General features: G+C 41.7%; 1 protein-coding gene and 1 pseudogene across 1 annotated transcript in view; both read right to left on the bottom strand.

The window, feature by feature from the left end:
- LOC124722062 (beta-galactosidase-like) overlaps positions 1–24,108 on the bottom strand; it is a 305,764-nt gene that overhangs the window by 155,666 nt on the left and 125,990 nt on the right. Inside the window, exon 2 of the mRNA XM_047247258.1 lies at positions 4,857–5,053. Coding sequence (XP_047103214.1) covers positions 4,857–5,053 — 197 coding nt within the window. The remainder of the gene's footprint in view (positions 1–4,856; positions 5,054–24,108) is intronic.
- Positions 2,413–2,530, bottom strand: LOC124723763 (annotated as a pseudogene).

The raw sequence follows: 24,108 nt of genomic DNA, 5'->3' as shown, positions 1-24,108 counted from the left end.
CCTAACTAACCTAAGGACATCACACACATCCATGCCCGAGGCAGGATTCGAATCTGTGACCGCAGCAGTTTCGCGGTTCCGGACTGTGAAGTTATTTATAGTTTATCACTTTCATCAAAGCCCTTCATACAATGCAATGCACAGCAAATTTATTACTCCTAGCTCACGGAGATATTACGTGGCTGTGTGATCTACCATAATACAAAGAGTTGGCCAAAGGAATCGTTTCAGACCACACATTGCCCCAAGATTCATTACATGAAAGTATTTCAATAAAGAGTTGTAGTGTCATGCAGTCAAATACCCACTCTGATTTAGCATTTGCACAATCTATTACACGTGCATGATTATCAACCAGCTGTCCACCCAAATGAGTGGCTGCTGCCAAACTGTGAGCAAGAGCGCAGTTGATCACCCAATAGCACAATATGCTTATGAGCATGACATTCTCGAGCTCCATGACTGCTGCACAACCCTTGGTATGTTAATCCTCCTGATTAACAATATCTTCTATGAATTAAGTAAATGAGAATTTTCCTTACAACACATCTTTTGACCCCACAGTGCTCCTTGTCTCGATCCCTGCTTGCCCCTGACCCATATCCTTTCGCTTGCTCCCATGGCCCCACTTATTCTTCACTCACTCTCTCCTCTTTCCACAGCTGGCCTCTTCTGTTCTACTCCTCCCCTTCCCCCCTCGGGCATGGGTGAGTGTGTTGTCCTTAGCGTAAGTTAGTTTGAGTTAGATTAAGTAGTGCATAAGCCTAGGGAGCGGTGACCTCAGCAGTTTGGTCCCATAGTCTTTACCACAAATTTCCATTTCCCCTTCCCGCTCTCAACCCACTCCTCTTCTTCATCGAGTGCCAGACATAACTCGTCCTGCCTGCGCCAGGGCGATTTCATCATATTAGAGCCACTTTCCTAAAGTGTGCCCTTGCTGCCTCTCCCTTGCAGCCATCAACGATCCTCCTCTCCATCCCTTCATCCCTTCTCTGTCTTCCTTCCTCCTTTCTTCTCTCGCTAACTCCACCTACCCCAACTTCCCTCCCCCGCCCCCCCCCCCCCCCCCGACTTCCACTTAGCACATTCCATTCCAGCTGCAGTGTAGTCATGTAGCGGTGCATGTACACATAGTTTCTTTATGTTTCAGTTATGTCTGAAGAAGGTGTTCATTTAAAGTTTAACGAAGTTCCCAGTGTTGTTTGTGTGGCTGTCAACTGCTCAACACCTCAACTCTGTGGCGAGTTGTTACCTTCACTTCTTTCAATATTTGTAGCCCAGTCAGGAATTTCCATCATTATATCTTTTATTTTTCCGCTTCTATTTGATACCCATTCTCAACATGGAAAGTTTTGCTTTCATTGACCTCCTTAATTTACTCAGTTAGGATTTGGTCAGCTTGAGGTCTCTCAGTCGAACTATGTTGTGAGTGTGGTGCATATCCTATGTTACATTCTTTACATGCTGCATATAGTAAATTGATGTTACCTCTTTTCAGTTTTTCCCTCAACTTCATACCTGAGCTTTAGTGTGAGTCCCCAGGCAGATACGAACAGATAGGTTGTTTATTAACAGCATGATAGAGGAAAGATCTTCCTCCTTCTCATTCCTAATTGTTTTCTGACTAAAAAGCGATATTTTGCTATCTAGAAAACGTAATAGCCTCTTCTGGTGCTATCTGATCTTGCTAAAATGGACACCGTTCTTACAGCTTCCTCTTCAGTTCGAGACACAGGTATCAGCTTCCTCTCGTCTTGCAGGCATAATTAACCTTGGCTTCTAGCTAAAGCACTGCGATTATGGTCAAGCTGCTAACAGACATTAAGGACAAGTGGGGAGATTTCAAAGCTACATAAATAAGAGACAATTTTAAAGAAGCAGATATACTGGATAAAATCCTCAGATACAGATATAAGAATCTCTCTTAATTAATTGCTCTGACAACATTTAAACGAGTTGCAAAGTATGATTAAACTGTTCAGTTTGCACATGTTACAGGAGCAACAGTCACTACATGGTCAGCAGGAGAAAATTACATACAGAAAATACTGAAATATACGATTAATGATGGCGAGTGAGAGACAGATGATACTAAAACAGCAGTCTATTTTTTTAGCATTAGCTACCTGAGCGGCATGGTAGATGAGTCCAAGCTTCGGTTGGGATCGTACTTTCGAGTTGCCATCTTAATAAAACTAAACGAAACTCCGACCGAACAGGCCATGAATGCCCAACGGTGCCGACCGGCCGCCGTTCATCCTTAGCTCACAGGCATCACTGGATGCAGATAGGGAGGGGCATGTGGTCAGCACATCGCTCTACTTGCCGTATGTCAGTTTAAGAGACCGGAGCCGCTATTTCTCAATCAAGTAACTCCTCAGTTTGCTTCGTAAGGGCTGAGTGCACACCACGTGCCAACAGCATTCGGCAGACCGGATGGTCACTCATCCAAGTGCTAGCCCAGCCCGACAACGCTTAACTTCGGTGATCTGACGGGAACTGGTGTTACCACTGCGGCATGGCCGTTGGCCGTTGTTATCTTAATGCTTATTGTTAATGAAGTTGTCGAGACGAACGAGCAACAAGCTGCTGAAACAGTTTGCTCGTTGAAAACTGGTAGTATGCCGTACAGTTCTGAGGCTTCAGCAGTCAGGTATATTACTACAAAAAAATGGCTCTGAACACTATGGGACTCAACTGCTGTGGTCATTAGTCCCCTAGAACTTAGAACTACTTAAACCTAACTAACCTAAGGACATCACATACATCCATGCCCGAGGCAGGATTCGAACCTGCGACCGTAGCAGTCGCACGGTTCCGGACTGCGCGCCTAGAACCGCGAGACCACCGCGGCCGGCATATTACTACAACGTGGTGTCTAAAGAGCTGGTCCATGGGGCCCGATGGTTACTGTACCTATAGTGGAAACGCGTGTTGACTTTTACAGGAGACCCAAAAGTAAGCAAGTGAGAGCTACGGGTGGCAACAGTGGTACTACATTTTATTAACAAATTAACTGTGAATTTTGTAGAAGTTCTGTAACGACCATTCTGGAAAGTCAAGATGCCAATCATGGCGTCTTTTTAACGGCAAAATCCACTTAACATTGGACGTGAAAGTGTTCTAGTTATTGCAAAACCTTGGTTTTAACAGAAATCGTGATATTGGTGATAATTCGTAGTTTTCTAATGAAACTAAGTATCGTCTCAAAAAAATCTTGGTAAAATGCCTGTATGTCTGTGTATCACCATTGTCTAGTCATCATCTCTCGCCCACTCTTACACCACACATAAAACTCATATGAAAATTCTCTCACTCCTTAAATACTAACGTTTGTGGATTAATTTTTATCCTCAAGAGCTTAATTTTCTTTAATGTAAGTATTTCTGAAATTTTATCACCATCCCTTGAGTGTGTGGCTTCACAAACAGGTTCTTATGTTAAGTGTTGTAAGTTGGAAGAAACTCCGTGCAATAGAAGGTATGAGCCTAGAAACATGCACCGAAAGGCCGTAGAAACGATGATCCAGTTGCTAATTTTTCCAGCTGTGGAAAAACAAAAGCGGTTACTAACTTCTCGTTCATGACAATGGTCTAAGAATTTAAGGATGTCCATGGGTACATTGAATCTCTTCCTTACGTATTTTTTATTAAAATAGACATAATATGGTCTGTTTGAGCTTTACCACTTCCAAATTTTATTTTTCATGACGTTGCTTGTGGTAAGCGAGACTATATGAAGGCATACTTTTCTAGTATAAAGCAGCAGCAAGTCAGCGTTATCAGACGTACCCATGTGTGTGTGTGTGTGTGTGTGTGTGTGTGTGTGTGTGTGTGTGTGTGTGTGTGTGTGTGTTCTTGTGTCATCTTGCTTATGCAATACAATTTTTCAGTCATACAGAGTGACCTTGAGATGTCACAAATAGCTGCATGCATGTCTGTTTCCTCTCCCCTGATCTCCCACTTCGCGTCCCTTGTGCTCTGTTCTCCTCCTCCCTCACAATATAGTGGGCAGTTACTGTGATATCTCGTCACATCATATAATGGGACCAGCTGCGATGTCATCGTCATATATTTGGTCTATTATCATTACTGAGACTCAACGGCAGAAATTTTATTCATAAAGACTGAGGGGTGGCCAGAATACCCATTACTCTCCTACTACTCTCCACAAAAGATGACATGCATTCAAGAAATTCTCAGTGGCTTCGCAAACCTTAATAAGTAGCTAATAATAACACATTATATTTACTATCAGTCAACTTAAATTTATATCATAAGCTTGCTGACAGTCTGAATGCACTGGACCCAGATGGCCACATTTTTTTGTAGCTGTTAGGATATCCTGTATGAAAATGACCAGTATTTGAGTCCAAGTAGATCATATCGTTTGAAAGCAGAATAAGTTCAAGAATACTGCTACAGATTTCCCACTAATGTTGATAGTTTTCGTGGCATGCTCGGGGGCTCTCTATACGTTCGATCCTTTTCAGTCCCCTCCTTCGAAGTATAAGTCGGTCTGCATCCTTGTGCGAAAGTTGTCAGTCATCCAGCCCCCATGTGCTGACTGCATGGCGTCTTTGCGGCCGATGAGGCAGTGTCACCTACTTCGAACAGACAATTCTACATGTTCATTTCCTGTCTAGCTTAATAACAGTACCTTAGTTCTGTTTTACATATTGTTCACACTGTACTGCCGCGCGCAACCATATGAAATAACACCGAGTAATCAGCATACTTTATACTTCTCAGTCGGAACTTGATTCTTAAGAGCACAGTCTTATGGACGTAAGTGGTCATCTTACATTGCCGTCGAAAGAAATAACGGCTCACGAGAAGCAGGTTAAGGAAACTTACGTTGAAACTACGTTGAGACCAGCAGCTCGCAACTTTCTTAGTCGATCTCGCCATAGGGGGTGAGGCAGACGAAAGTAGTGTAAGGAGCCAGCTACGTAGCGGAAGGGTTCTCCATCCAGAAGAAAAGTGTTGTTCTCGTAATCCACGGTAAACGATCTGGGTGCAACCGTTGTCTCCTCTGCATCTTGTGGCCTCACCTGAAACAAAAGAAATATAGATTAAACCATGAAAGTTCTGAGGAGGAACGTTGACAGTACTCTCGTGGTCATACATTCACAACAAAAAAACAATGGAGACTGTTAAGAGAAACTGCAAGCACCCACAATGTATTACTGACTGGTTATTGGTTTCTGGTGGCTATGTCCGTGACAGAGATACGCTGGCTTAATGTGCTCTAGTGATCAATTTTTTATCCTTCTTTGATAGTAAGAATTATGTGTTAGAACAAATCATGTAAAAGCAGCGAATATGTTCATCAGGCAGGCTCTTACGTGGCCCTTTTTAAGTGTTCGATATTTTTTCTTGTTCTAATCCCCAGTTAGGTTCCATCACATGTAAAAATGAGATGTGTGAAATTCAGGATCATTGTTAGTAGGATAAGAGGATGAGTGTCTCTGGGCCCTTAGTATCAGAAACTCCAGCATAAAAGAGAACCACCAATTTTATAAAATATAATTTCCATGTGACGAATCTAATCATCACCTAATGTACGCAGGTTGTTTACTTCGATCTCCTTAAACGAATGCGTTCTTATTTCACAGTAGGAAATGGTCTGCAACGTGATGAGTCAGTGACCTCGAATCCAAGTAGGGAGAAGGCAAATAGAGAGCAGCTCCTCTTTACAACCCAACTCGGACCATCTGAGTCGTCTTTCGTTTTCGTCGACTTCAGAGAAAACCTAAGTTCATTAGTACGTAAGTTTCACAATCACACTGTCTTCACTGAAGGAGGCGTTAATCATCCAACAGTCGATTTTGAAAATTATACTCTTGAAAGTGGTAGGTGTGACAAGTTGTCCTGCGTTAAACATTACTAAATGCGTTCTCTGAGAACTGCCTATAACATATTGTTCGGAACTCCGCTCATGATGGGAATGCTGTACATTGGATCTAATAGTGACCTGGCGTCTTTGAGGAATTCGACGTAGGAACTCGTGTCAGTGACCATGAGCCAGTTGTAGCAACAATAACTACCGAAGTACATAGGACAACTAAAACAAGTGGAAAGATTTACATTGTTAGTAAAACAGATAAAGAGGCAATAGTGTCGTATCTCAGTAAGGAAATCTAAACACTTAGCTCTGTAGAGGAACATGTACAAGAACTGTGGTTAAGGTTAAGAAGAATAGTTGACTATACACCTAATAGACATGTACGTCATAGAACAGATCACAATGGAAGGGATCCTCCATGGTTTACAATAACTGTAAAGTAGCTTTTAAAGAAGCACAGAGTACTGCATAAAAGGTGTAAAACAAAACATAGAGTTATAGATAGGGAAATGCTGAATGACATACATTTGGTTGTCAAGAGAGCAATGTGTGAATCCTACGTTGACTACTGCAATAGAAAATTTTCGAAGAATCTATCATAAAAGGCATAGAAATTCTGGTCATATCTGAAGGCTGTCAGGGGTACCACAGTTAGTATCCAGACGCTCATGGACGAGACAGGGACTGAAACTGAGGGATGCAAAACAAAACCAGAAGCCCTGAACTCGGTTTTAAAACGTTCCTTTACAAATGAAATTCCAGGGGTATTTTCCCGAATCAGTTCTCGCACAGCTGCAAAGATGAGTGATATATCAGTGTCAATACTGGTCAAGAACAGCTGAAATCGCTAAAATTGGACACAGCTGTAGGACCCAATGGAATCCTTATGAGATTCTATACAGGACTTACAGCTGATGAGCCCCTCTTTTAACTACAATCTATCGTAGATCCCTTGCATAAAAAACCGTGCTCAGTAGCTGGAAGAAAACATAAGTCTCCCTACATGAAGGGTAGCAGAAGTGGTCAACAAAAGTGTCGTTCAATATCTTTGACATCCATGTGTTATGAGTTCATACTTAAGGAGGTATCTCACACGGAATAGCCCCCCTTCCAACCACTATAGATTACAAAAACATCGATTACGTGAAACCCTGCTCGAACTTTTCTTGCATAACATCCTGAAAGCCATGAATCAAGGCAGCCAGATAGATTCAGTATTTCTCGAAGTCCAAAAAAACATTTGGCTCAGTACCACTTCTACGCTTACAATTGAAAGTACGATCGCATGGGGCATCAAGCGAAATTTGTGACTGGATTGAGGATTTCATGATAAGGAGGACGTGACAAGTTACATTGGATGAAGAATCATCGACAGATGTAGAAGCAACTTCAGTATTCCTCACGGAAGTGTGTTGGTATTCTTGTTGTTCATATTGTATACGCTCTAAAAAAGAAGATGCACCACGAAGGAAGTATCCTAATGCTACGGAAATCGGTAGATTAAATGCAAATGTACAGGCAAACAAACGATAACAATTTCAGAAGAAATTGATGGTTTATTCAAGAGAAAGAGATTCACAAATTGAGCAAGTTAATAAAGCGTTAACCCACCTCTGGACCTTATTCAAGTAGTTATTCGGCTTGATATTGATTGACAGAGTTATGGTGTGTCCTTTTGACGGATATCGTGCCAAATTCTGTCCAATTGTCGCATTACATCGTCAAAAACACGAGCTGGTTGGAGGACCCTGCCCATAATGCTCCAAAAGTTCTCAATTAGGCTGGCCAAAGTAGGGTCTGGCAAGCACGAAGACAAGCAGTAGAAACTCTCACTATGTGTTGGCGGAATTATCTTGCTGAAATGTAAACGTTGGATGGCTTGCCATGAAGGACAACAACATGGGGCGTAGAATATCGTCGATGTACCGTTGTACCATAAGGGGTGCCGTGGATGACAACCAAAGGGACCCTGGTATGAAAAGCAGTGGCACTCCAGACAATCACTCCTGGTTATCAAGCCATACGGTGGGTGACAGTCAGATTGGTATCCCATCGCTATCTGGGGCGTCTTTTAGAAACGTCTTTGCTGGTCATAGAAGCTCAGTTCGAAGAGGGACTCATCACTGAAGACAATTCTACTGCAGTTAATAAGATTTCAGGTCGAAGACATGTCTGTAGACACCCCGGGCAGTGGTGGGATACCAGTCTGACTGCCGCCCGCCATGTGGCCTGAAAACCACGAGTGATGGCCTGAGGTGTCATTTGTTTTCATACCAGGACCCCTTTGGCTGTCATCCATGGCACGCTTATGGTCCAGTGGGATGTCGACGATATTCTACCCCCATTTTATTTCCCTTCATAGCAAGCCATCTTGGCTTACATTTCAGCATAATAATGCCTGTCCATACACGGCGAGAGTTTCTACTACTTGCCTTCATGCTTGTCAAATCATAACGTGGCCAACTAGATCGCTGGAGTTCTCCGCAATCGAGAAAGTTTGGAGTACGATGGGCAGGGTCCTCCAAACTTCTCTGCCTTTTGACGATCTAACGCGCCAATTGGACGGCATTTGGCAAAACATCTCTCAGGAGGACACGCAACTATTTATCAATCAATATGAAGCAAAATAATTGCTTGCATAAGGGCCAGAGATGGGCCAAAGCATATTCACTTCCTCAATTTGTGAAACTCTTTCTCTTGAATAAATAATCCAATTTTTCTGAAATTGTAATCATTTATTTGTTGCTCTGTGGGTGTTTATCACATAACCGATTTCTGACCGATTTGGATAACTCCTTCGTGGCACTTCCTTTTTTTTTTTTTTTTTTTGCTTGGAGTCTGTTAACGACCTTGTTAGTAACTTCAGACAGATGATGCAGTTATCTATAATGCGATAGTGTCTGTTAATAGCTGCTCAAGTATTCAGTGAGAACTTGGTAAGATTTCGAAGTGATGTAATGAGTGGTAACTTGCTTTAAATGTCAAAGAATGTAAAACTGTGCACTTCAAAAATGAAAAACCTTAGTATCCTATGAATACAATATCAACAAGTCACAGTTGGAATTAGTCAATTAGTAGAAATACCTGGGTGTAACACTTTGCAGGGATACGAAATGGTACCACCACGTAGGCTCACCCATAGGTAAAGCAGGTGGAAGCCTTGAGATCATTGGTAGAATACTAGAGAAATGCTATCACTCCACGAAAGAGATGGCACAGAAATCATTCATCCGACACATCCTAGAATATTGCTCTTATATGTGCGACCCGTACCAGACAGGACTGATTAGGGATACTGGAGATATATAGAGAACGACAGCGTGAATGGTCACAGGTTTGATTGACCCATGGAACAACGTTGCAGGGATGCTGAAGAAATTGAACTGGTCGACACTTGTGATAGAAATAAACTGTCTCAGAAAAATTGTTGAGGCTCTTGTGGCCACTTTTGATATACTGCCTGTTGACTTTTGTCTCAGATTTTTCAACCAGTGTTTGTTTGGAAATTTGTCTGATGTTTTGCTCAAATGAGTGGCCAACATTGTCAAAGCTCCACGCTCCATTGCTTATGGTGGACTCTAGTCGAATATCTTCTCTTTCGGCAGATGTGCAGAGGAACCTGAGAGACATAAAAGCTTTACTACCTCAGTTGTTTAGAAGAACAAAAATCCACAAAGCTGATGTACCACTAAGACCGATCGTAGGTGCTCCTGTCTTTCTGACATATAACTGATATATAACTGACATATAACCCGCGAAACACTTGTCATAGCTTCAACCTAAATTTCTGGTGGCAGGCTGAAATCAAGCATCTTCTCCCTTGATGGATATAGATATGTAACAGAGATAACCTAGCACCTTGGCTGTACGGAATACCAAAAATCAATAAAGATGACATTCCACTAAGAAAGTGATTATAAGTGACCCTGCCTCCTTGATATATAAACTGGTGAAGCACTTGGTCTCTCTCATTCAACAGCACTTGGGAAAATCTGACTCAGGAGAGTTCGTTGAGAAGCTGAAGGAACGAAAACTTGGACCAAGCGACATCCTGGTCAGCTCTGACGTTGTTTTTTTTTGTTTACCATTGTACCACTGAATGATTACCTGGACAACGTCGGTTCCATTTTCCTGCATGACATCACTATGCTCTTTTATGCATGTCTTGCCATGAGTTATTTCATGTGGGGCGATTTCTATGAACACCTGGAAGTTATAGCCATGGGCACTCCATCTCGTGCACACCTTCACTGTGTGAAGCCATGTTGAGGAATGGTTCAGTGACTTGCTAAGACATCTGAACAGTCTCCACGCCAACATAATATTTACTGTGGGAGTGAAAAGGGTCAACAGTCACCCTTTCTACAAGTGCTGCTTACGAGAAATAGTGTGAAGCTAGAACACAGCATATATCTAAAATTGACTCACAGATACATATATGCAGACAATGTGAAATCATCACCCAACCCATAAAAGAGTGATGAAGTGTACAAGACGAATATGTCAGCTGCAGCACCTTGGATGCAAGATGCAACACCTGGAAAAGGTTCCGATGAGCAATCAGCATTCCAACAGGTGCATAAGAAATGACATGAAATCTAAAACTAGACGAAGTGAAATGCAGAAAATGAAAAGACAAATGTGGCCTTACTGCTGTACATTCCCAGGGTAACACACATAATTGGCCATATATGACGCAAACGCACCATAAAGACTATTTCCAAACCAAACAAGAAGAACAAAGAGTGTCTCGGATCAGCAAAGGACGAAAAGGATCCACCTGCAATGTCAGAAATGTACCACATAAAGTGTACATGTAGAATAGTCTATGTTGGGATGACTGGACGATTCATCAACACCAGAATTACCAAACATAAACGGTGCTACAGGTCCAGACAGGTGGAGAAAAGTGCCATGCCAGAGCACATGCTTTGTGACAACGACCATATAATAATACTCACCGACACCGAAGTCCTAACTGTGGAGAAGAGCAACCGCACTCGCTTATTCATGGCAGCCATGGAAATCCATAAACATGACAACATCTTCAACAATAAAGAGGAAAACCTCAAACTAAATGGATCGTGGATTCCCATGCTGCAGCGAATGACCGTTGCAGGTAGCAAGGAAGGAACCACAATGGGAATGGCCAGGGGAAAAGCCCACACGAGCTCCACTCCAGTCCACCACCACCAGTGGAGGGCAAAGCTATAACAGCGTCAGCCACTCGTGCGGGCGAAACATCCGGAAAAAAATTGTCAAATAAACGTCAATTAACCCAAGTCAAATAACCCTAGGCAAAAGTCAATGTGAAATTCATCTAAGAAAGCCTACTTACAAAGTTTCAAGAACCAGCTTTAAATGACATATTCCTACAATATATACTACAAACCCATACATATCGCTCCAGTAGCGATCATGAGAGGCGTTTAAACAGTCATTCTTCCTGCACTCCGTACGTGAATGGAATAGGGAGAAGCCATAATAATTGGTACTATGGAAAGTACCCTCTGCCATGCACTTCACAGTGGTGTTCAGAGAATGGACATACATTTAACAATCTTAGAAAGTACCGTATCTTCATATTTTCGCTCATATATTAGTCGCATGAAAACACTGAAAACAAACTTCCATCTGAAAAAGAAACGTTGTTGATTTTCTTTTAAAATATCATAAACGTACATGAAAATAAAGGGAAATAAAAACCCATTATTAATTCAATGCTGCTAATTTTGCTCTTATTCCGGACATTAAACTTATTATTGTGTAGGTTGTATCATTATTTCTCAGACCAACATGCCGAACTGATGATATCAGGTTCAAGTAGTGTTGATTGACAAGTACTAGATTTTGAGGTAGTTCATTGCTACAAGTAAAAAAGAGAAGAAGACGTGAAGTAGTAATCACTTCTAAGCTCGCTGCAGCTTCGTATGAAAGGAAGGTCAGTGGCGGGAAGCAGTTCACATGAACATAATTACTATCGAAGTTCTAGGTCAAGATATCGAAGATATTACTGTCAACAGGAATTATATGGCAGTTCCCGATAGAAACTCCGTGAGAAAAGGTTCACGTGAAAGTTGCCAGTTAGAAACATCACTCGCATGGCTCAGAGACTATAATGCTCTCGTCTGCAAGAGAAGTATCCATGATCTAGCAAAAGTTCCACGGCTACAGGCTGCATTCGTGTCACAGCATAGGAGTTTTACGAAGAATGTGCACGGTCTCAAAACGATTCCATCCGCACCTAGGGGCAACAACTCCACTTGCGGCATGTCCGGAATTATTTCGATGATAATACTGACATAAATAATCTGAAAGCACACATTAATGCTAACTTGAATAGTAATCTATGGTGAACTCTGACGCAGCAGAAGAACAAAAACCAAAACAGTAATGGCAACCAGAACAGGCCGAGAGGAAACAAACAGCAACGCCGATCAAGAAGAAGGAGCGCCGAGGACTGATACTTCGAAAGCAAGACCACAGGAGTCCTGTCTGAAACGGGGAGTTGGGGCTAGGGATGTCGTGTCTTTGGTGGTATAGCAAGAACATATCTGCAGGAAGTTCTTTGAGCACCGAGCCTTGTCACCTAATTAGGTTGCTTGGCGCTGAGATTCAAGTTCTAAGACAGCCATGTGAAGACACTTTTCTTCTTTGTCTCTTCCCGTGGTCGCTGCCTGGAGCAGTAAACACAGTTCTACTTGCTGACTTTTTCCGAGTTCAGGCTTTTTGTCTCGTTTATTATTGAGATGTGCAGTTCTAGTGGTAAGATGGCCCACTGGATAGCCTGTCAAAAACTGATCACAGATCAAGCATGAAAACAGGAAAAGGAGTACTGCACCGTAAACAAAGAAGCAAAATAGAAACAGTGAACGGTCCAAAATCAAAGTGTGCAGAATTGATAGGGTCACTGTATCACGTTTATGTAGTCACGGTGATGGACTACAAAACGGGAGATCCGTGTTCAAATCTCTCTCGTGCAACATCTTTCTATTTTTTTTTTTTTTTTTTTTTTTAGAAAATTATGAACTGTCCAACCGGCCACTGACGTGTCTGTACGCTATATTCAAATTGTGTCTATGTCGTGGTGTAACGTCCATCTGCAACAGCGAGGTGTAAGGAAGAGACCTATAATGAAAGCTGATTCCGAGATCTTGTGTGTTTTCACCGGTAATCGACACTAGGATCTCGTGATTACAAAGCGGTGATCCTCCAGACGTATGTACCTCCTGTTTGTTCTACACAGGTACCACATGTTACTACTCTTGCATTCCGTTTTGGAGGTTTTGACTCTTGAATTCCTGTGTTGTAACATAGTTCACATCCTTTTATTTGTTGTTTTCATTTTTATGGAGGTCCATGCGGCATCTCTCCTGTTTTCACTATTCATCACATTTACTTGCGGCGGTAATATATTCTTACCACATGACTCATATTCCATAACCAGTGTAAAGGACGGCAATTGCGAAGACAGACAGAAAGAGAACAGACACGCCAATGACCGGACGGACAGTTCATAACGTTGTGAAAAAAGCGATCTGCCGCTTTGCCATCCAACACCGTAACCACATAAACACGACGCCATGGCTCTTCCAATTTGCTCGATGCTGCACATCTTGGACCGTTCACAGTTTCTGTTTTGCTTCTTTTTGCACAGTTCAGTACACGTTCTTCCTGTTTTCAAGCTTGATCCGTGTTCAGTTTTTGACGGGCTGTATACTAAGCCATCTTACCATTAAATCTGGTGGGGATGCGATGGGGAGTTTTCGTTGTAAGCTGCAGCGTTCAGGATCTATGGTGATAGAGCTGCTTGCTGCCTTTGCATTGGCGCAATTCTATATAACATGATTTTCAGGTTTGCAGATGTATTTTCATCCGAGTAAGGTGAGCACTTTGTTCGGTTCGCATATTTGCCTGATTTAATGACGATTAATATCTATTTTTTTGCATGAGCCATATGCGATTATCAGTCGATTTTCATTTTACTTTCTTATTCATTAAATAGAATTACAGTAACCTGAAAGTATATGAAATGAATTTTCTGTTTTTGTGAAAGTGGTTCAAATGGCTCTAAGCACTATGGGACTTTACATCTGAGGTCATTAGTCCCCTAGACTTAGCCTAACTAACCTAAGGACATCACACACATCCATGCCCGAGGCAGGATTCGAACCTGCGACCGTCGCAGCAGCGCGGTTCCGGCCTGAGGAGCCTAGGACCGCTCGGCCACAGCGGCCGGCTTGTGAATGTTTCGTATTGTATATCAACGTGGTCCCTTGGATGACATTTGTATCTACTATTCGTGAACTTTCATGGCAATTTAGTGAATAATAAGTGAATTTAATCTTAAGTTCCCGTGACTAATTTTCCTCCAGAAGTCATCTTTCAGCCTTGCGACTTTATACATGTGCTCGTTTAGCCTTTGTTCACGTTAGCAGTCAGTGTGTGCTCAGCTTATTCCAAATGACCTGCCTTCAACAGAACATATAGTACTATAATTTGCCTTTAGTAAACAAAGTATTTCTTCTTTACACGCAACTTTCAGCAAACAAGATAAGTTTGAGTTGCAAAGAACATCACGGCAAGTGTTTAGTCCCAAATACATCGAGATTTTGCATTTTGTGATCCGTGCTTCTTGACGTTAGGTATTAAGCAATTCAAGGTCAAGTCACATCTGCATTGGAGGCTTATTTTCTACGAAAAGAGACACTTCTACACTTATAAGTTGTATTAGAGCTATCGAAAATCTTTGTTGTGAGTTGGTTTCCTGTCATTCATTTTAAAGGCCCGTTAACATATTGTGCGGTGCTATAAAACTGTGCTTATTCCTAATATTTCATTAGCAGTAGTCACATTGCGCTGTTGTTCATTCGTAGGTAAAATTTTAAACAAAAGGGAATGTTTTCATTTCATTAATAATTACTATGCACTCTTAGGTCTGATTGTACCATGTTAAGGGCTTATTTCAGTAGTGGTACAAGTCCATTTTTGTTCATTTTCAGATACAGAGTCCTAAAGTTAAATGAGCGCTGAAAAATCTGCAGCCGGCCGCGGTGGTCTCGCGGTTCTAGGCGCTCAGTCCGGAGCTGCGCGACTGCTACGGTCGCAGGTTCGAATCCTGCCTCGGGCATGGATGTGTGTGATGTCCTTAGGTTAGTTAGGTTTAAGTAGTTCTAAGTTCTAGGGGACTGATGACCACTGATGTTAAGTGCCATAGTGCTCAGAGCCATTTGAACCATTTTGAATTTGAAAAATCTGCAGTTAAGGTACCAGAAATATTCAAGCATTCTTGCTAGAGATGAACCTTTCTTTCTGTTTGTTTGGATCATTAATTTCAGAAGCATTATAGGCAGAAAAGTGGGGGTCATGGACTTGTACCATTGAAATAAGCCCTTCATGTAACAGTTGGCTTTCAACCGAAATCATAAGCCAACTAAGGATAACAAAATATAGAAAGCTTCCTGTAGGTTTCTCAAATTGTAGTACTAAGTAAATTCTTAACAGCTGTCTATGGAACTCTAAATGAATGGATTCTTCAGGCTTTAAGACATCAGTCTTTGACGCAACTGCATCGATTACGAGAACTTCTAGAAAACATTTTGGAAAAAAAACCTCTGGCATTTAACTTGCAGGTACTACGTATGTGGATTCATTTTCAGAAGCATTTTTGTAGGAACAAAAAATTGTTCAAATGGCTCTGAGCACTATGGGACTTAACTTCTAAGGTCATCAGACCCCTAGAACTTAGAACTACTTAAACCTAACTAACCTAAGGACATCACACACGTCCATGCCAGAGGCAGATTTGTAGGAACAGATGGACTGTAGAAACATAGGTTCCATTGTTCAATAACGAAACTGCTCAATGCATTTAATCGTTAGAATCATCAGACTAAAATATTTAAAGGGTTCAAGAAAGAATCAATGACATCCAAGAAATTACGTATAATGGGATCCGATCATTTGTTTCTAGTCAGATAAGACTATTTTTAATGGATATGACTTGAGGAATAATTTGTTTACGGCAGCTTCTTCTCAGTGGCATGAAGATGAAGATTTCTTTCTCCATAACATAGTTATTTCTTAAGAAACGAGAAGCAGAAGCAGTATGTTCTTCAGGCTTTATCCGAGTATCGCAACACTAGTCAGGGCATAAACAGGAGATCTATCGACGAATGTTATTGTTGTTGTGGTCTTCAGTCCTGAGACTGGTCTGATGCAGCTCTCCATGCTACTCTATCCTGTGCAAGCTTCTTCATCTCCCAGTACCTACTGCAACCTACATCCTTCTGAATCTGCTTGGTGTATTCATCTCTTGGTCTCCCTCTACGATTTTTACCCTCCACGCTGCTCTCCAATACTAAATTGGTGATCCCTTGATGCCTCAGAACATGTCCTACCAACCGATCCCTTCTTCTAGTCAAGTTGTGCCACAAACTTCTCTTCTCCCCAATCCTATTCAACACCTCCTCATTAGTTATGTGATCTACCCATCTAATCTTCAGATTTCTTCTGTAGCACCACATTTCCAAAGCTTCTATTCTCTTCTTGTCCAAACTATTTATCGTCCATGTTTCACTTCCATACATGGCCACACTCCATACAAATACTTTCAGAAACGACTTCCTAACACTTGAATCAATACTTGATGTTAACAAATTTCTCTTCTTCAGAAACGCTTTCCTTCCCACTGACAGTCTACATTTTATATCCTCTCTACTTCGACCATCATCAGTTATTTTGCTCCCCAAATAGCAAAACTCCTTCACTACTTTAAGTGTCTCATTTACTAATCTAATACCCCCAACATCACCCGACTTAATTCGACTACATTCCATTATCCTCGTTTTACTTTTGTTGATGTTCATCTTATATCCTCCCTTCAAGACACCATCCATTCCGTTCAACTGCTCTTCCAAGTCCTTTGCTGTCTCTGACAGAATTACAATGTCATCGGCGAACCTCAAAGTTTTTATTTCTTCTCCGTGGATTTTAATAACTACTCCGAATTTTTCTTTTGTTTCCTTCACTGCTTGCTCAATATACAGATTGAATAACATCGGGGAGAGGATACAACCCTGTCTCACTCCCTTCCCAACCACTGCTTCCCTTTCATGCCCCACAACTCTTATAACTGCCATTTGGTTTCTATACAAATTGTAAATAGCCTTTCGCTCCCTATATTTTACCCCTGCCACCTTCAGAATTTGAAAGAGAGTACTCCAATCAACATTGTCAAAAGCTTTCTCTAAGTCTACAAATGCTAGAAACGTAGATTTGCCTTTCCTTAATCTAGCTTCTAAGATAAGAAGTAGGGTCAGTATTGCCTCACGTGTTCCAATATTTCTACGGAATCCAAACTGATCTTCCCCAAGGTCGGATTCTACTAGTTTTTCCATTCGTCTGTAAAGAATTCGCGTTAGTATTTTGCAGCCGTGACTTATTAAACTGATAGTTCGGTAATTTTCACATCTGTCAACACCTGCTTTCTTTGGGATTGGGATTATTATATTCTTCTTGAAGTCTGAGGGTATTTCGCCTGTCTCATACATCTTTCTCACCAGATGGTAGAGTTTTGTCAGGACTGGCTCTCCCAAGGCTGTCAGTAGTTCTAATGGAATGTTGTCTACTCCCGGTGCCTTGTTTCGACTCAGGTCTTTCAGTGCTCTGTCGAACTCTTCACGCAGTATCATATCTCCCATTTCATCTTCATCTACATCCTCTTCCATTTCCATAATATTGTCTTCAAGTACATCGCCCTTGTATAGACCCTCTATATACTCCTTCCACCTTTCTGCTTTCCCTTCTTTGCTTAGAACTGGGTTTCCATCTGAGCTCTTGATATTCATACAAGTGGTTCTCTTTTCTCCAAAGGTCTCTTTAATTTTCCTGTAGGCAGTATCTATCTTACCCCTAGTGAGATAAGTCTCTACATCCTTACATTTATCCTCTAGCCATCCCTGCTTAGCCATTTTGCGCTTCCTGTCGATCTCATTTTTGAGACGTTTGTATTCCTTTTTGCCTGCTCCATTTACTGCATTTTTATATTTTCTCCTTTCATCAATTAAATTCAATATTTCTTCTGTTACCCAAGGATTTCTACTAGCCCTCGTCTTTTTACCTACATGATCCTCTGCTGCCTTCACTACTTCATCCCTCAAAGCTACCCATTCTTCTTCTACTGTATTTCTTTCCCCCATTCCTGCCATTTGTTCCCTTATGCTCTCCCTGAAACTCTGTACAACCTTTGGTTCTTTCAGTTTATCCAGGTCCCATCTCCTTAAATTCCCACCTTTTTGCAGTTTCTTCAGTTTTAATCTACAGTTCATAACCAATAGATTGTGGTCACAGTCCACATCCTGGAAATGTCTTACAATTTAAAACCTGGTTCCTAAATCTCTGTCTTACCATTATATAATCTATCTGATACCTTTTAGTATCTCCAGGGTTCTTCTATGTATACAACCTTCTTTCATGATTCTTGAACCAAGTGTTAGCTATGATTAAGTTATGCTCTGCACAAAATCCTACCAGGCGGCTTCCGCTTTCATTTCTTAGCCCCAATCCATATTCACCTATTACGTTTCCTTCTCTCCCTTTTCCTACTACTGAATTCCAATCACCCATGACTATTAAATTTTCGTCTCCCTTCACTATTTGAATAATTTCTTTTATTTAATCATACATTTCTTCGATTTCTTCGTCATCTGCAGAGCTAGTTGGCATATAAACTAGTACTACTGTAGTAGGCGTGGGCTTCGTGTCTATCTTGGCCACAATAATGCGTTCACTATGCTGTTTGTAGTAGCTTACCCGCATTCCTATTTTTTTATTCATTATTAAACCTACTCCTGCATTACCCCTATTTGACTTTGCATTTACAACCCTGTATTCGCCGGACCAAAAGTCTTGTTCCTCCTGCCACCGAACTTCACTAATTCCCACTATATCTAACTTTAACGTATCCATTTCCCTTTTTAAATTTTCTAACCTACCTGCCCGATTAAGGGATCTGACATTCCACGCTCCGATCCGTAGAACGCCAGTTTTTTTTCTCCTGATAACGACGTCCTCTTGAGTAGTCCCCGCCCGGAGATCCGAATGGGGGACTATTTCACCTCCGGAATATTTTACCCAAGAGGACACTATCATCATTAACCATACAGTAAAGCTGCATACCCTCGGGAAAAATTACGGCTGTAGTTTCCCCTTGCTTTCAACCGTTCGCAGTACCAGCACAACAAGGCTGTTTTGGTTAGTGTTACAAGGCCAGATCAGTCAATCATCCAGACTGTTGCCCCTGCAACTACTGAAAAGGCTGCTGCCCCTCTTCAGGAACCACGCGTTTGTCTGGCCTCTCAACAGATACCCCTCCGTTGTGGTTGCACCTACGGTACGGCTATCTGTATCGCTGAGGCACGCAAGCCTCCCCACCAACGGCAAGGTCCATGGTTCATGGGGGGGATCGACAGATAATGATTTTTAAAAGAAAATGTGATTTTTTGGTCATATTTGGTTCATATTATAAAATCACAACACGATTCAGGGCCGAAACACGTGATTTTATCGAAGAATAACGATTTTTTGTAAGAAAATGTGATTTTCTAGTCATATTTGGTTCACATTGTACGTAGCTGTGTTATATTATAAAACTCAGTCTGAAAAGGCTTCCTAAGGCCCAACGGTACCTACCCACCGTCGTATTTTCCTCAGCCGATAGGCGTCATTGGATGTGGATATGGAGGGGCATGTGGTCAGCAAACCACTCTGCCGGCCGTCATTTTTCGTGAGCGGAGCCGCTACTTCTCAATGTAGTAGCTCCTCAATTGGTGTCACAATGGCTGAGTGCAACCCGCCTGCCACCAGCGCTCAGCGGACCCCGTCGGTCACCCATCTCACAAGGGAACCTCCCCATCGCACCCCCCTCAGGTTTAGTTATAAGTTGGCTCAATGGATACGCCTTGAAAAACTGAACACAGATCGATCGAGAAACAGGAAGAAGTTGTGTGGAACTATGAAAAAATAAGGAAAATGTACAAACTGAGTAGTCCGTGCGCAAGATAGGCAATAGAAGGACAACATGAGTTCAGGAGCGCCGTGGTCCCGTGGTTAGTGTGACCAGCCGCAGCACGAGAGGTCCTCGGTTCAAATCTTCCCTTGAGTGAAAAGTTTAACTTTTTATTTTCAGTTTATGTGACAAACTCTTATGTTTTCATTGCTTTTTGGGAGTGTTTATCACATCCACAAGAAAACCTAAATCGGGCAAGGTAGAAGAATCTTTTTACCCCTTCGCCAAGTGTACAAGTTAGGTGGGTCGACAACATATTCCTGTCATGTGACGCACATGCTGTCACCAGTGTCGTATAGAATATATCAGACGTGTTTTCCTGTGGAGGAATCGGTTGACCTATGACTTTGCGATCAAATGTTTTCGGTTCCCATTGAAGAGGCACGTCCTTTCGTCAACTAATCGCATAGTTTTGCGGTGCGGTCGCAAAACACAGACACTGAACTTATTACAGTGAACAGAGACGTCAATGAACGAACGGACAGATCATAACTTTGCGAAAATAAAGAAAGTAAAATTTTCAGTCGAGGGAAGATTGGAACTAAAGACCTCTAGTTCCGCAGCTGCTCACGCTAACCACGGGACCACGGCGCCCCTGAGTTCACAATGTCCTTAGTATTCCTATCTTGCACATGGACTACTCAGTTTGTATATTTTGTTTATTTTTTCATAGTACCACACAACTTCTTCCTGTTTTCTCGACTGATCTGTGTTCAGTTTTTCAAGGCCTATCCACTATGCCAACTTATAACTAAATCTCAGGGGGGTGCGATGGGGAGGTTCCCTTGTCAGTGCTAGCCAAGCCCGACAGCGCTTAACTTCGGTAATATGGCGGAATAGTGTCATATACCGATTTGTTAAAGTTAGTACTTTGGTATTAATGATCTGACTGATAGTAAGAGGGCGAGCTGGAAAGTAATGCCTCCGAATTTTTTATGTGAAAAACAAATTGTATTTATTTATGTCTTGACCACACTTTTGTTTTTTATCACCCTTACGCGGTTCTACTTTCCGTCATTTTCAAAGGCTACAAAAGTACAACATAAGACTGGTATCAGACGATATGAAAATATGATACATTTCATCATTGATAAGAGACATGCTACAACGACTATAATGTGGTTTCCTGGCTTACCATTGCTATTTCAGTCACACAAAAACATTAGATTCATTGTATCACGTCAACATTCTCGAGCACAAGAGAAGTGCAAACTGCTACCAAGTGAAAATTTTGTAAGCCATGTGGACTACACCGCCAGGCGGCGCTGAGTACGTGGTACACGCTTGTTTCTGTTTACAATCACAGTTTTCATCGTTATGGATGCACAGTAAATTTTGAGATAAATAATAAATGAAAATTTTATTAGACTTTTATTTTTCAGATTTAGGGTGGAGAGGCATCCGTTTCCATTACTCCGTTTAGCCTAAATTATGTTAACTAACTACTTTGTTCAATAAAACCATATTAAGGGGTTGCACGAAGAACAAAATAAAACTTGAAAAGTTAGAGCTTTCTCTAGACGAAGCGTCAAACTTTTGCTTCGTAAGAGATCAATTAAAATCATTCCTACAAATAAGAAATGATATTATAGGCATAAATATTTCCCATGCGCCACGTAACAGTCTAATGTTTTTGAAGACTTTGACATTGTAATAAATATAACTGTTTCCTGTTGAAGATGGACATGTGTTGTGGCCTTCGGTCAGAAGACTGGTTTGATGCGGATCTCCACGCTAGTCTCTCTTGCAAAAGTCTTTTAGTTTCCGAATGGCTACTATCAACTGAATCCATTTCAGGTTGCTTACTGTATTCATCCCTTACCCTTCCTCCACAATTTTTATTCCCAACGCTCCCCTCCAGAACCAAACTGATGATGATTCCTTGATGCCTCAGAATGTGTCCTATCAACGGATCCAATCTTTTAGTCAAATAGTCAAGTTATAAGTTTCTTTACCTCACATTTCGATTTAGTAGTTCCTCATTAGCAAATCGATCTACGCTACTTCTCTTCAGCATTCTTCACAGCACCACATTTCTTGAACTTTTATTCTCTTCTTGTCTGTACTGTTTATCGCCCATATTTCAATTCCATACAAGTGTGTACTTCAGACAAATACTTTCAGAAAAGACTTCCTAATACTTAAATTTACATTCGACATTAACAAATTCATCTTTTTCAAAAATACTTTTCATTCTATAGCCAGTCTGCATTTTATATCTGCTTTATTTTAGCCATCATCAGAAATTTTACTGCCCGAATAGCAAAACTCATCTACTACTTTTAGTTCCTCATTTTCCAATCTAACGCCCTCAACATTACCTGATGTAATTTGAACACGTTCCATTACCCTTTTATTACTTTTATTGATGGTCACCTCATAAACTCTTTACAAGATAACATCCATTCGATTCAACTGCTCATCTGTCTCTGACACAATTACAATATCACTAGCAAACCTCAGATTTTACTTCTTATCCCTGAAATTTAATTTCTTCTCCAAATTGTTATTTGGTTTCATATACTGCTTGCTCATTATGCAGACTGAATAACGTCGGTGATCGGCTGCAAATCCCTCTCACTCCCTTCTTCGCTACTGCTTCCCTTCCATGCTTGTACATCGACTGTTATAACTTCAGTTCGGTTTCTGTAAAAGCGGTATATAATCTTTCGCTCCCCGTATTATACCTTCAGAATTCCAAAGAGTGTTTTCCAGTTAACACTGTGAAATACTTTCTCTAAGTCTACAAACGCTCAAAATTTAAGTTTGCCTTTCCTTAAGCTAACTTCTAAGATAAGTCGTAGGACCAGTCTTGGTTCGGCTGTTAGTGAATATCTCCATAACCTAAACTTTTCTCCGAGGTCGGTTTCTACCAGTTTAATAGTCTTCCGCAAATAATTGTGTCAGTATTACGCAAGCATGACTTATTGAACTGAAGAGTTCGCTAATTTTCACACTTGTCAGCACGTGTATTCTTTGGAATTGGAATCATTGCAGTATTCTTGAAGTCTGAGGGTATTTCGCCTCTCTCAAATAACTTGCACACTATGTTGAATCATTTCATTACGGATAGCTCTTCTACGAATCTCAATATTTCTGATGGAATGTTGTCTACTCGAGGCCCTTGTTTCGACTTAGATCTTCCAATGTTCTGTCAAATTCTTTTCGCAGTACCGCATCTCCCATTATCTTATCTTATTGAAAAATGCCACTGCCGCCGGGAAACATGATCGTCATTAAGGAGTGTCCGCTGTCTGCAACCAGTGTACGATACCCCTTGGTCGTCATCGTGCCTTTCACGAGCTCTTCTAGACCCATGGACACCCACCTGAATGTCCTAAGAGCATAATGGAGCCGCCGCTAGCTTGCCTCTGTCCCCAGTACACGTGTCAACGAGCTGTTTCCCTGGAAGACGACGGATTCGTGCCCTCCCGTCAGCATGGTGGAGAAGGTATCGGGATTCATCAGACCATGCAATGTTCTGCCACTGTGCCAACGTCAAGTGCCGATGGTCACGCACCCATTTCAGTCGTAGTTGCCGATGTCATGGTGCTAATATTGGCACATGCATGCGTCGTCGGCTGCAGAGGCCCATCGTTAGGAGCATTCGGTGCACTGTGTGTTCAGATACACTTTTACGCTGCCCAGCATTAATGTCTGATGTTAGTTCCACCACAGTTCGCAGCCTGTCCTATTTTTGCCAGTCTGCCCAGCCTACGACCCCCATAGGTGTAATGAGGGGTGGCCACCAACCCCACGATGTCTGGACAGGGTTTCATCTTGGCTTCGTTTTTGAGATGCTCACCACAGTACTCCTCGAACACCCGACAAGTCGTGCAGTTTCTGAAATGCTTGTGCCGGGCTATCACAATCTGCCCTCGGTCAAACGCGTATAGATAGAACGCCTTCCCCATTCTACCCACAGACAGCGTGCTCACTGATACTACATGCACCGTGCGTGTTTCTCACTAGCTGTCAATCGTCGCCAGGTGACGCTGCTTTCGCCTGAACGGGTTTATATAGACACTAGGTAGGTGGTCATAATATTCTGGTGGGTCAGAGTATGTAGTATCAGTTGTCCTGGTAGCTTAGATTCCTCAGCCTTTGGCTCGGATTTGATCCTTACTACAACCCCTTGTCCAATTTTTGTATCGCTCTCTTGTTCGCAAGTAAACCAAACGAAGATAACGTTT

This window comes from Schistocerca piceifrons, chromosome X (assembly GCF_021461385.2).
Source record: "Schistocerca piceifrons isolate TAMUIC-IGC-003096 chromosome X, iqSchPice1.1, whole genome shotgun sequence".
Taxonomy (NCBI): Eukaryota; Metazoa; Arthropoda; class Insecta; order Orthoptera; family Acrididae; genus Schistocerca; species Schistocerca piceifrons.
This window is presented reverse-complemented; position numbering and strand designations above follow the sequence as displayed.